Source organism: Hippopotamus amphibius, chromosome 5 (assembly GCF_030028045.1).
Source record: "Hippopotamus amphibius kiboko isolate mHipAmp2 chromosome 5, mHipAmp2.hap2, whole genome shotgun sequence".
Classification (NCBI taxonomy): domain Eukaryota; kingdom Metazoa; phylum Chordata; class Mammalia; order Artiodactyla; family Hippopotamidae; genus Hippopotamus; species Hippopotamus amphibius.
In genome coordinates, this window is record NC_080190.1 from 169,850,510 (window position 1) to 169,862,578 (window position 12,069).

The window sequence follows — 12,069 nt, forward strand, 5'->3', positions numbered from 1 at the left end:
AGGGCTATGCATAGAAAAAGTCTGGAGAAGCAGGTAGAGCAGCCAGTTCACCAGTTATTTTTTCTCTGCAACAAACTTGTGTTTATCAATAGTGTCACCTGCATCTCCGTACCTCACATCAACCCACCTGCTGCTGTTATGAAATAAAATTGGAGGTTATAAAGCATTCCTTTGTCCCTTGTTGAGAAAACAGGAGGAGAGAATGAGAATACGGGCATCACATGGTCTTGAACGAGTGGCACATTTGAATCTATTAAGGATTATATTTACACGAATATGTTCCACTTCTGCACAGAGGGTAACCTGAGTTCTGAAATGCTGTGTGCATCAAAAATGATAAAGCTATGAACTAGTCACATACCAAGCAAATTTAGTTAAGTTGGAGCAAACTCTCTGTGAGCCAGTGGTAGTTAAGAAGGTGGGCTCACCAACTCCAAGTATTCTGTTTCTTTATTTCTCAGAATTTTCCTAGAAAGCATCTTGAATGAGACTCCAGGTGGCTAGACAGGTTCAGGCAAAGTCTGTTGTCTCTTACACTATTGGTTCAGCTTTCCCAGATCTCCAAAATGGAAGCACCTCAAAGGTCCGGTCCCACCCCACCCTCCATCCCTCAGAGCCTTCCTCTCTGAGCTCCACCCTGGAATGACAGAGGTCTATAAAAGGATGTCTCAGCCAGAGCTCTCAGGGATCTTAAACGTTTCTGGCGAACTCCCCAAGGCCCGCTCCCTCAAAGCCACTACTTGAAGTAGTTGAGTCCCGCCACCAAGAAGAACTTCTCTAGGAAGAGCTCGGAGTCCAGCACGGCGATGTGAGCTGCTCGGCCAATCAGGGTGTTGGCAGTGTTGGGCAAGGCATGGAACACGTTGTGTCGAATCAGAGTGCAGTCCTTGGCGTCCACCAGAGGGCGGAGAAGGTTGTTGATCATCTCCACGTAAACGGGTCCTGCAAGGAAGGAAGATGGACAGGAGGTGGGGGCAGAATTCAGCAATGGAATCTAGAGAAAACTACTGGGTGTGTGTTGGGCTCCTGGTCCTGGGCAGAACAGCTGATGTGCCCTAGTAGGTATGGTCACCTTCATGATCTCCTTTGGCTTTTAAATCAGAAAGTCACTAAAATAGAGAAGGAGGAGAAGAGGGAGAAGGAGAAAGAAGGAGAAGGAGAAGAAGAGGAAAAGGAAGGAGGAGGAGGAAGAGGGGGAGGGGAGGGAGGAGGAAGGGCGGGAAGGAAGAGAAGGGCAGGGAAAGGAAGGGAAGGGAAGGGATGGAAAGGAAACAAGGAAAGGAAAGGAAACAAGGAAAGGAAAGGAAACAAGGAAAGGAAAGGAAAGGAGAAAAAGAAATGTGGCTCACCTGCGTGTCTGTCTTTGAGGGCAGTTTTACACATTTCGATCCGGGCTGAATGAAATGGCACATAGCGGTCTTGGGGAGAAGCAACCAGCACGACGTTTTTAAAATACTGCAGACCTGCAATAAGGCAGGTGGGTGCTTTTTACCCAGGTAGTTTCAACTTACAGTCTCTGCTTTGCATACATTTTACAAACTTGCCCCGGAGAGAGGAAAAGGGAGAAGACACCAGACACACTGGCTGAGTCACTGCATAAGGACCTCCTGGTCTGGGAGGTTGAAAAAAGATTTGCATGTTAGAGGGAAGGTGATGACCTTGTCCCCATCAGCTGCGGAAGCTAAGGAGACACAGAGCTCGCTACCCTGAACAGTGGGAGATAACACGTAAGTGACAAAAATGCCTTTCTGGGCTGGGAAGAGTTAAGGAGTTCATAAGGAAGTGAACCTAGTATTCTGCACCTCCTCCCTCAACATCACGGCTCCCTTCGTTCCGGCCCTGTCATGCCATCTGCTTGAGGAAAACAGCCTCTGACCTCATCTCCCTGCAGGTAGCTTCGCCTCTCTGGAATGAGTCTCCTGCACTGAGGCAGAGGGATCTTCCAAATGAAGCATCACAGCCTGTGTTTTCAGTCCCCAGAGCCCATCAGAGGTCTCCAGGTGCTGCAGTGCTCCGCCCAGGTCCTCCACCCGACAGCTCTCAGCCCAGGACCCTACAGGGGACGCCCCCACTGAAGTGGGTCTCCTCATCTCAGATCACAGCTGAAGACCTGACCACTGGGACAGGCTGGACTCAGTGACCAGCAGACACAGGGCAAGGGGTATAAAGACCAGCCCTCTGCCCTCCATCAGGATAACTCTGTAGGGCCAGCCCAGCTCCCAAGCTCCTAGTGGGTGGGGCCCACTGAGATCTCTGGGGCAACCACATTGTGGTTCAACTGCCCCCCTACCCAAGCCTCTTCCCTCACTTCCCCATGGGAGGATAACCCTGCATGCTCAGCAGAGCACACAGAGACACACGTGGGTAAGGAACTTGACCAAGGTTGTCATCAGTCCAGGGCTACGCCGGGCTCACACTCAACAAGGTAGAGATACCATCAGAGTCAGTGTTTATAAATTAATGGAAGACTGTGGACCATGAGACAGACCCTGGGCCAGGCCCGCTTGCTCAGCAGGACTGATCAGGACAGTGGGGCGGCGTCTCCTCTTCCTCCGTGGACACGAGGTCACTGCTGTGTCCTGCTCACTCCCGTGACAGGTAGTGTCTTCGACACCTGTGTGTGCTTCCTCATTATGGAGCGTGGGTGAAGATGTGATCTCAGGCCTGCCGAGAAGGACCTCCATCTCCCCCTGCACTGTCAACAGAAATGGACAGCGTCCACCTGCCCATTTGGTAGGTGGATCTGCACCCGGGGGAAGGAGCTGTGAGTTGGCACACAGACCTTGGAGCCTGTTCAGTTAGGACATTAAAAGCTTGGTGGGCAGTGGAGGCTACTGCTCTACTGTAGAGATGACATCGCACACACCTGGCTGTCACCCGTGATACCATCTCCAGGCCATGGCGGAGGTGGTCCAGGCACGGCTGGGTTCTCGGGTAGCTGTTGGCCTCTTTGAGTTGAGGAGGCTGCATAACACTGTACCTCCTGCTGACATCCTTCTATGAGCGAATTAATGTAGCCTTGCCTCTAATTTGGGTCTGGGGGGTTGGCTCTCCAGCCCCCACTCATCGCTGCCCGGGCACTGCAGGGGACCCACCCACCTGTTTTTTGGCTTAGTTGGTAGAGGAAGCATTTGCGCAGGTCAGTGTTGTCCCTGAAGGTCAGCTGCAAAAGGGACCCGGATTTCTTCAGCTTCTGCATGAGCCACAAGCCTAGGAAGATGACAACCAAACCCACCCCACGTCAAACACATCCAACAAAAAGAAAACAGAACATAATTGGGGAAAGATGACCACTAAACTCTGGTTTTTAGTGAACTTGAAAATGAGAGTGCGCGATTTAGCAAATCCTTGGGAAGTTAGAGGGATCTTTTTTAAAAAAAATAAAAAATCTTTATTGGATTTGTTACAATATTGCTTCTGTTTTATATTTTAGTTTTTCAGCCCCGAGGCATGTGGAATCATAGCTCCCCGACCAGGGATCGAACCCACATCCCCTGTATTGGAAGGTGAAGTCTTAACCACTGGACTACCAGGGAAGTCCCCTAGAGGGACATTTGTATCCTTATGTACTGGTAGCAGAGATATAAAATCTTATGAGACAGGCCTCAGGAGTCATGAAACTATCCAAACTCTTTGATTTCTCAATCCCCTTCCATAAATCTAGTCTAAGGAAACAGGCTTTAAATACAAAAAAAAAAAAAGTATATAAGAATGCTCCTTACAGACTCATTTAGGATATGGAAATGCTAAAACCAACCTTTCATCTTGAAGTCTGTCCATTTACTACGGTTACGCTGACATTAGCACGGATGAGTATGAATGTTATGTCACAGGCACAAAGAAATGAATTTGATAAAAGTGCAAGGAAATAAACAAGACACAGGTTGTATATATATTACGAGTACTGCCGTGTAAATGTGCATGCCTGCAAAGCTAAGGGGAGTGAACCACACGAAATCACCCTCGGTATGCTAGACGGGAAGGGTTATTGGTAATGCCTCATCTTTCAGCTCTTTATAGTGTTGCAAAATTACTTCATTATTGTGAAAAAATGTGGATTAAATAATTTGCTTCTGTTCAAAAATGGCTTCCTTGGTTTGCGGGGTAAGACAGCGTGACAGAGGAAAAGACTTTCATGTGTCACGTATCAGTGTGTCAAATCACTCAGGTTCCCAAGTGATGTCCTACAATAACACAGAAGCAAACAAATCCGACCCCTCCTGTGAGGACAGGAAGCAGCCCAGGCTGCCCTGAGTGCAGGGCAGGTATAGGGGAGCTAGGAGATAGGCAGGGCTGGGGGGCTTATTGGGGTGACCCTGGATAACACGAAATGGATTGGGGCCACTGGGAACTGCTGAACTCCTTGTTAAGAATATGATTTAATAAACGATTTATTATCATACAAGCGCCAATGACCTCCTGGGGCTGCCTACACCAAAGCGTGTCACTTCCACAGTCGCCACCCCCGTTAGCAGTATCTACACGGTCCACGGGGCAACTCTAACCCCTTCACGTCATACGAGACTCCTCCTCATCGGGCTCTTGCTGAGAGTGCTGGGGCCACCCTGCACCTCCAGGGCACCTTGCATTTCTGTCACAGAGAGCCACCTGCGGTTGGCTGATTACCTTGAGCTCCAGGTTATTAAATACACTATTTCTTCTGTGCAGAAAACTCATCCTAGCATTCGCTGTCTTGGAAAATCTGCTCATCTTCGAAGATTCACAGAGTCTCACTGCTTTACCCTTCATGATGTGCCTCTCTCACAACACAGAGGAAACCGTGAGAGCCTTGGAGCTGCGGCTGTGTGGTTGTCCCAACGAGACGCTCAGAATCCAGCTATAGGTCACCTTCCATACATGTTACCTTCTTTTTTCCCTCTCCTGTTTAATCCTCAGCAATTCTATGATACACACATTCACACCTGCACACCCAATATAATATAATATAATATACATGTTTATAGACGTATATATATACACACATATGTACACACAAGTATATATACATAAATAAGCATACACTTTTACAGATAGGCATACACACACACGTGTGTTTACCACACATGTATCCATACGTATACACAAACATAATGCATACACACATTTGCTTCATTTTACAAATAAGGAAATAAGTAGCATAGAGCTTAAATGTCCTGGTCAGAGTCTTCCTCGAGCGTCTGGGTTAGAATGTAAACGTCGGCTTGTCATGGAAGTGACATGATTCGAAGCCCACTGCTAGAGATTGAATGTTTCCCCAAAAATCCACATGTTGAAAGCTAAACCCCTCCATGTGATGGCATTTGAAGGTGTGGCCTTTGGGAGGTGATTAGGTCATGAGGGAGGAGCCCTCATGAACGGGATTAGCACCCTTAAGAAAGAGACTGCAGAGTGCCCTTGACCCTCCCTCCACGCGAGGACACCGTGTGACGACGGCCATCTATGAACCAGGAAGTGGGGTCTCACCGGACACCTAATCTGCCAATGCTTCGATCTTGGGCTTTCAGCCTCCAGAAATGTGACAAATAAATATCTGTTGTTTATAAGCCAACCCTCCACCCCAGGTCTACGGCAATTTGCTACGGCAGCTTGAACGGATGGAGACACCCATGCTCTCTCCTCCACACCCTTATATCTCCTCAATCTTTTATTCACAGAAAACTGAAGCAGAAGAGTCCTTGGGAAACATCTCATCTAATCCCTCAGCCCACAAATAAAATACCATCTTTCTGCGCCCGGGTCTCCTTCCACTATCTCGTGCTGTGAAGGGGCTCCAAAGCCCCAAGGCTCCCCCAGGAAGAGCATCCATCTCTGATTCCCCCTCCCTGGGCCCTGAATGAACTTGGAGGGATGATGAGGCTGGGGAGAGTCTTACCTGTACTGACCAGGGTGCTGTTGTTGTACAGGGTCCCCAGGTGAGGCCCGGACAGCGACAGGAAGGTGTGGAGTTTGTTGAGGTAATACCGGAACCGGGGCCGCGTTAGGACCGACCGGATGATGATGTTGCCGAGAGAATGGCCAATGAAGCTGTTGAGAGACAGAGGGGTCCACGTGAGGGACAGCGGGAGGCCGGCTGCCAGGAAAGTGCTGCACCAGGAGCACCCGTAGGTGAGCCACCCTCCACCTCCCCGGCATTTAGGGGAACCAGCAGGGAGAAGTAGGGGCCACAATGCATCCCCGTCGGGTTTCCAAACGCTGGCCACATGAGGTCCCAAATAGGGCCTTCATGAGGGAAGCTCTGAGCCCAGTGTGGTCAAAAGAGAAGGGAGGGCATCTTCCCCACTCTGTGCTATCAGAGCAGCCTCCTCCCCCCAGTTCTGGTCTCTATGCCTCCCTCTGGTCTCTGTGCACCTGCGGATCCTTTCTGAAATTCACATCTGAGCAATGAACCCTACTCGTCATTCACAGGGTAAAAACCCAGCTCCTCAGCCAGGCTTACAAGGCCACGTGTGCCCCCACTTCTGCCTGCTTCTCCAGTTTTACTGATGCCTCGTTCACCCAGTACTCAGCTCCCCCGCACATGCTCGGCTCCAGCTGTACTGCTGCTCGAAGATCTATGGACCCAACACATCATCACTTTCAACTTAAATAATTGCTTATCAAAACCCTATTATATGAGAGGCTGAGTTCCCTAGCTCTTCTCACGTGGATCCTTTCATTTTTACCTAACCTCTGAATCGTCGTCTGTGAAATGAAGAAGTGATAGTTTATTTTAGAGGCTTGAATGTCTCATGGGTGTTGAGGAATCACCACTGTGTCCACATCTGCAAGTGCCCGAGAGACACAAGCTATGGGCCATCACCTTAATTGTTTCAACATTTAGGTCAAGTTGTCTTTTACAGCGCAAGGACGCGCTTAGCACTGATGGAAACCCTTTTATTGGGCAGGCGACTGCATCCTCTCAGGGCTGGTTCCACTTAATAGATGGGGAAACGGAGGCGCAGAGATGTAGAAAGGTTATATGGTAGAATCAGGACACAAACTTGTGAGTGTTAGAAGAATGAGAATTTAAAACCTAGGATATTTGTTTAAGTCCAGTTCTCTTTCTACTGAGCTACACGCTGTTTTTTCTCCTACACACCTGCTATGACAGAGATGGATGAGTCAAGCAGCCCCGGTCCCCACTTCCGCTCTGAAAGTAATCTACTCCCTTAAAAGTCCCAAGTTAACTTATCCCAGACTGGTATACAGAAGGCATCATGCTGAGCTTGTACACAGCAAACGCTTAAAAATGGTACCCATCCCCCCAGCTTTAACTACCTGTGGTTTCCTTTTACCTAATTCGCGATATGGAGAGGTTGTACAGCTGGATGTGCTGAATGATTTCATCCAGTAACCGATCAGTCATGGTATCGAAATCTGCAAATGTGTCCATCTGGAAGGAGAGAGAGGAAGTGGGGTGCTGGGGGTGGGGGGAGCGTCGTGCGAGGCCAGGCTCTGTGCACAAGCCCTTCTCTCTCCATGAACCATCACGGCGCCTCCTGGGAGTGTGCCCATGCCTGACATTAGGGCTGCACATTGGGATTTAACAGCAAGAAAGGAGCCCCCGATTTGGGGCTCTCCAGTCAGACTCCATGGGGAGACAATGGTGTCAACACTTCACAGAACGGTTGTGAAGATTAAATACGAAGCAGGTGCCAAGTGCTCAGCACATCGTAGAAGCTCAAAATGATTCTCCTTCCTCCTCCTCACATTTATACCCCTTCACCCTGCAGAGTGCACGGCCTGGTACAGACCAAGTGTCAAAGAACAGGCAACAGGACCGACCACGAAGAGAGGAGGAATGAGACCGTACCTTCCAGTGTTTGCCTGTTGACTGTTCTCTGTACGACTCTCCCTTTCCGTGGTCACGGGGCCCTTTAGTTATAAGCAGTGCTTTGCCTCCAAAGAACGCTTAGCCTCACCCATCTCAAGTCCCGTGAGGTGGGACTCAGTGACAACATTCCACCCAGCCCCACCTCTGGGTCATGGAATCTTCCAGTTCTCATCTACCTTGACACCCCATTAAGGCTCGAGACCGGAAATGGCAAAGGCCCCACAGTTTACCTCTGACTATGAAAAGGCCATAATCCAGCCCACTGGTTACACAGATGCCAGTGACAACCCTCTTCTCCCAGTGTAGACCCACGGACGCACAGTCATTTATGCGCCGAGCTGTCACCAACCTACGACCTGTGACGTCCAAAGGCCCAGTCACCAGACTCACATGTTCCCCCTTCTTGCCGTTTCCTGCTACCCATATAAAATGAGCTCTCCAGACCTTCCAAGGTCCTGGCCAGTGTTCCTTGGCAAAGTCCCCTCCCATCTGTGTGGCCATAAACCATCACGGTGACTTTAGGAAGCCCAAGACTTGAGTCAGGGATTCTTTCAGTTCTGATGCTTATGTTGTCATACCTGATTCTTTTCAGACATGAGGAAGTCCAGTTTTCCTCCAGGGAGCCCCAGTTCTATGAAAGTCTTTACCAGCCGGAGGTCCGCACTGTTCCCTAAAAACCACAGATAACCCCACCACAGACCCACAATGAATCATATAAAAGCTGACACACATAGATTTACTTCTCACTCCTCTCCCATCCTCCCCATTTCCCATCATTTCATTAAATCAATAATAAAAGCAACTAAAACCTGTCCAACCCACCAGTTCCCATGTGCCCCCTCCTCCCATCCACCAGGGTCATGGCCTGTCTGCTCATCCTCCCTCCGTGGGATTCTTCCCTGATCTGTAAATATGTGGCTTGTGAACATTCTGTACACAGGAACGGTTGGAGACACTCCCCCTCCCCCTTCTTCCACAGCCAATTCTGTTTACTCAGGACATTCTGCAAGTGGTGTCACTTAAAGATGACACAGTGATGTGCCACGATGTGACATCTACAAGTCCCCTCTCAAATCGCATCCTTAATACAAAGACTAGTTCTGCCACATATAGGTTGTCAGCAAGGAAGTCCCTCAAACAGGCCTGTCAGAGCATAGTTATCTACAGTAGCATAAAGACTGCCCTTGGGAACCAGAGTCAGGAAAGTGCAAGCTCCGTGGGTACCTCCTGCCAGAGTGACCATGGTGGGCAGAGGAAGAAGAGCTTAAGGACTTAAGGCTGCTGCCAACAGCAGAGGCACAAAGAATGCATCTCCGAAATAAAAATCATGTGGAAAATGGATTTGATATAACAGAATAAGCTTCATACTCAAGTATGGTTAGGGGTAAATTTCATGCAGGCCATGGGGCTCAGTTGTAGCTTAATGAATTTTTTAATCTATTCCTCAAAGGGATCCCTATAGGGTTGAAAGTCAGAAGCTGTTTATGTGCCTATATAGTGACCTACTTTACCATGTAACCATCGTTTCAAAGCAGTTTGGAAACTAGAAGTGATATAGTTGACTACCAATTTTATATCCTCCTTTATGAAACTACCAAGTGATTCAAAGGCTGGTGCAGGTGCCACACAGAATATGGGAGAACTGAAGATATTTGAAAGAATCTCCCTAATCTTCAAGGATGACCCAATAAAAATCAACACCACCCACGATGAGGGCTCGTCAGAGCACATGCCCGTACTTGCAGGACTATAGTTATAAAATACTCACATTCTTTTAGAAAATGTTTCCATTTTTATTAAGTTAAATTTTATTCATTCCTTTCACTTCTGACAATAAAAGTAGTCTCTTTGGTCCTGTTGTTCTTATTTAAAACTACCTAATGACATTCTAGGACCTGGCCTCAAATACGTGTGTGTGTGTGTGTGTGTGTGTGTGTGTGTGTGTGTTTATATTACGCATAAGAGGTCTATGTAAGGGATGACAATTGGTCCCTCTCCTTCAGATAATGAGCAACAAAGAACTTCCTGCAACTTAAAACTTTTTTCAGAAAATAAGATTTGATAATATGTTCCATTGAGGCCATTTACAAGAATATAAATCTTGGGCTTTGGGCACAACATGAAAAGTTGGGAAAATAGCCATAACCATTACCAATTTCTGCAGTTCTCTGTTAATATCAATATATCCTTGGAAGTGGAATTTGAACAAATGGACCCTGTAAAACTCTGTAAAGTTTAGACATATGGACCTTGAACTAGAGAAGTCACCTTCAAAAGAAACGTGTGCTTTGTTATTGGTTGTCTTTTTGATGACTTCATCCCCAAGTGACAACTCTGTGATTGACAGCTCAGTTTTCTGACATGGCACAAATATCAATGAAGCCGCTCTATCTTTGTAATATTCCTCTTCTCCCACTTGTAGGATGGAAAAAATAAAAGTCTGCGACCTGACCAGATTTCTTATTTTCACAAAGAGATTGAGAGGCTTATCTCATTGTATTTCATATCAGATAAGTAAGAAATGCATACTAGTCATGCCAGACCACAGGGCCTGTGTTAAAAATACACAGGATGTGTGAGAAGGTTATCCTTTGTCTTTCTTGAGATCCTTCCAATTGCAAGTCCCAGTTAAAAGCAAACATGTCTTCAACAACTTAATACTTTTCAAAAGAGAAAGTGAATCTCAAGCTTAGAGTCTTCTAACAATGGCCCAAGTCAAACTTCAGCAAACTTATTTTCTTTATATTAATTATTTTTAGTATTACTCTCTGTATGTGGCACATGAGTCTAGTATTTAATTTGTGGTGTGATTTGAAGTTTAATTTTTAAATAAATATATTCAAAATGTATGCCCATTCCAATATAAATTTTAAAATTACAGTACAAGGTATGTGGATAGAGTAAATATGGGGAAGGGAATGTGTGAACAGCTGAACTTTGTGAAGCACTGATGTCAGTGCAGAGAGAGGAAAGCTCGCTGGAAAAAAAGTCCAGCGTGAGAAAGATACAGTGGTGTGAATTGGTCCCTGTCCCTGGAGATGGGAGTAAACTCGCGCAACTGGAAGAGGGAAGAGCAGAAAGGGCAGGAAATGAGAATGGGGAGGGTCAGACATAAAGAACATTTTATGCTGGGAGTTTTCTAAGCTTTCTAAAATAGGAGTTTATTTTATTTTATTCTCTGAGAGCTACTAAAAAAAAGGGGGGGTTTTCAGTAATGGAATGGCATGACTGGACCTAGTAAGATTTTAAGATGACTCAAGGATGTGGATGGAAGTTTGGGTGGGGGTAGAGATGAGCTTGTTGTTAAAAGGTAAAATGAAACCATGGACTCAGGAACCTGACAGCTGGGTTTTAATCCTGACTCAATCACATTAGCTGTGGGACATTATATGAGTTACTTAGCTGCTCTCTTGCTCAGTTACCCCATTTATAAATGGGGGTAATAATAGTAGCTACTCTGCACGGCTGTTGTTAGGGTCAACCACGTTAATATACAGTAAGCAACTAGAATGGTTCTTGGCCTCTGGTGGGTGATGTATATATTCTGGCCATCATCACCATCACCACCATCGTCACCATCACCACCACCATCATCACCACCACCACCATCACCATCACCTCCATCATCACCATCATCACCACCATCATCACCATCACCATCACCACCACCATCATCACCACCACCACCATCACCATCACCTCCATCATCACCATCATCACCATCATCACCACCACCACCATCACCATCACCTCCATCATCACCATCATCACCACCATCATCACCATCACCACCATCACCATCACTATCACCACCATCACCATCACCATCATCACCATCATCATCACCATCACCATCACCACCATCACCACCATCATCACTATCACCACCAGCATCACCATCACCACCATCATCACCATCATCACCATCACCACCATCATCACCATCACCACCATCATCACCACCACCACCATCATCATCACCACCATCACCACCACCATCACCACCATCACCACCATTACACCATCACCATCACCACCATCACCACCATCACCACCATCATCACCATTACCACTATCACCACCATCATTACCATCACCACCAACACCATCACCACCATCACCATCACCAGCATCATCACCATCACAACCATCACCATCACCATCACCATCACCACCATCACCACCATCACCACCATCATCACCATCATCACCATCACCACTATCACCACCATCATCACCATCACCATCACCACCAT

At 47.2% G+C, this 12,069-nt stretch overlaps 1 protein-coding gene across 1 annotated transcript in view; it reads right to left on the reverse strand.

Moving 5' to 3' along the window:
• Window positions 1-736: 736 nt before the first annotated feature.
• FAM135B (family with sequence similarity 135 member B) overlaps window positions 737-12,069 on the reverse strand; it is a 169,538-nt gene continuing 158,205 nt past the window's right edge. The window contains exons 14-19 of the mRNA XM_057735971.1: window positions 8,392-8,483; window positions 7,275-7,372; window positions 5,873-6,024; window positions 3,100-3,210; window positions 1,350-1,463; window positions 737-942 (exon numbers count right to left, since the gene is read on the reverse strand). Coding sequence (XP_057591954.1) covers window positions 737-942; window positions 1,350-1,463; window positions 3,100-3,210; window positions 5,873-6,024; window positions 7,275-7,372; window positions 8,392-8,483 — 773 coding nt within the window. The remainder of the gene's footprint in view (window positions 943-1,349; window positions 1,464-3,099; window positions 3,211-5,872; window positions 6,025-7,274; window positions 7,373-8,391; window positions 8,484-12,069) is intronic.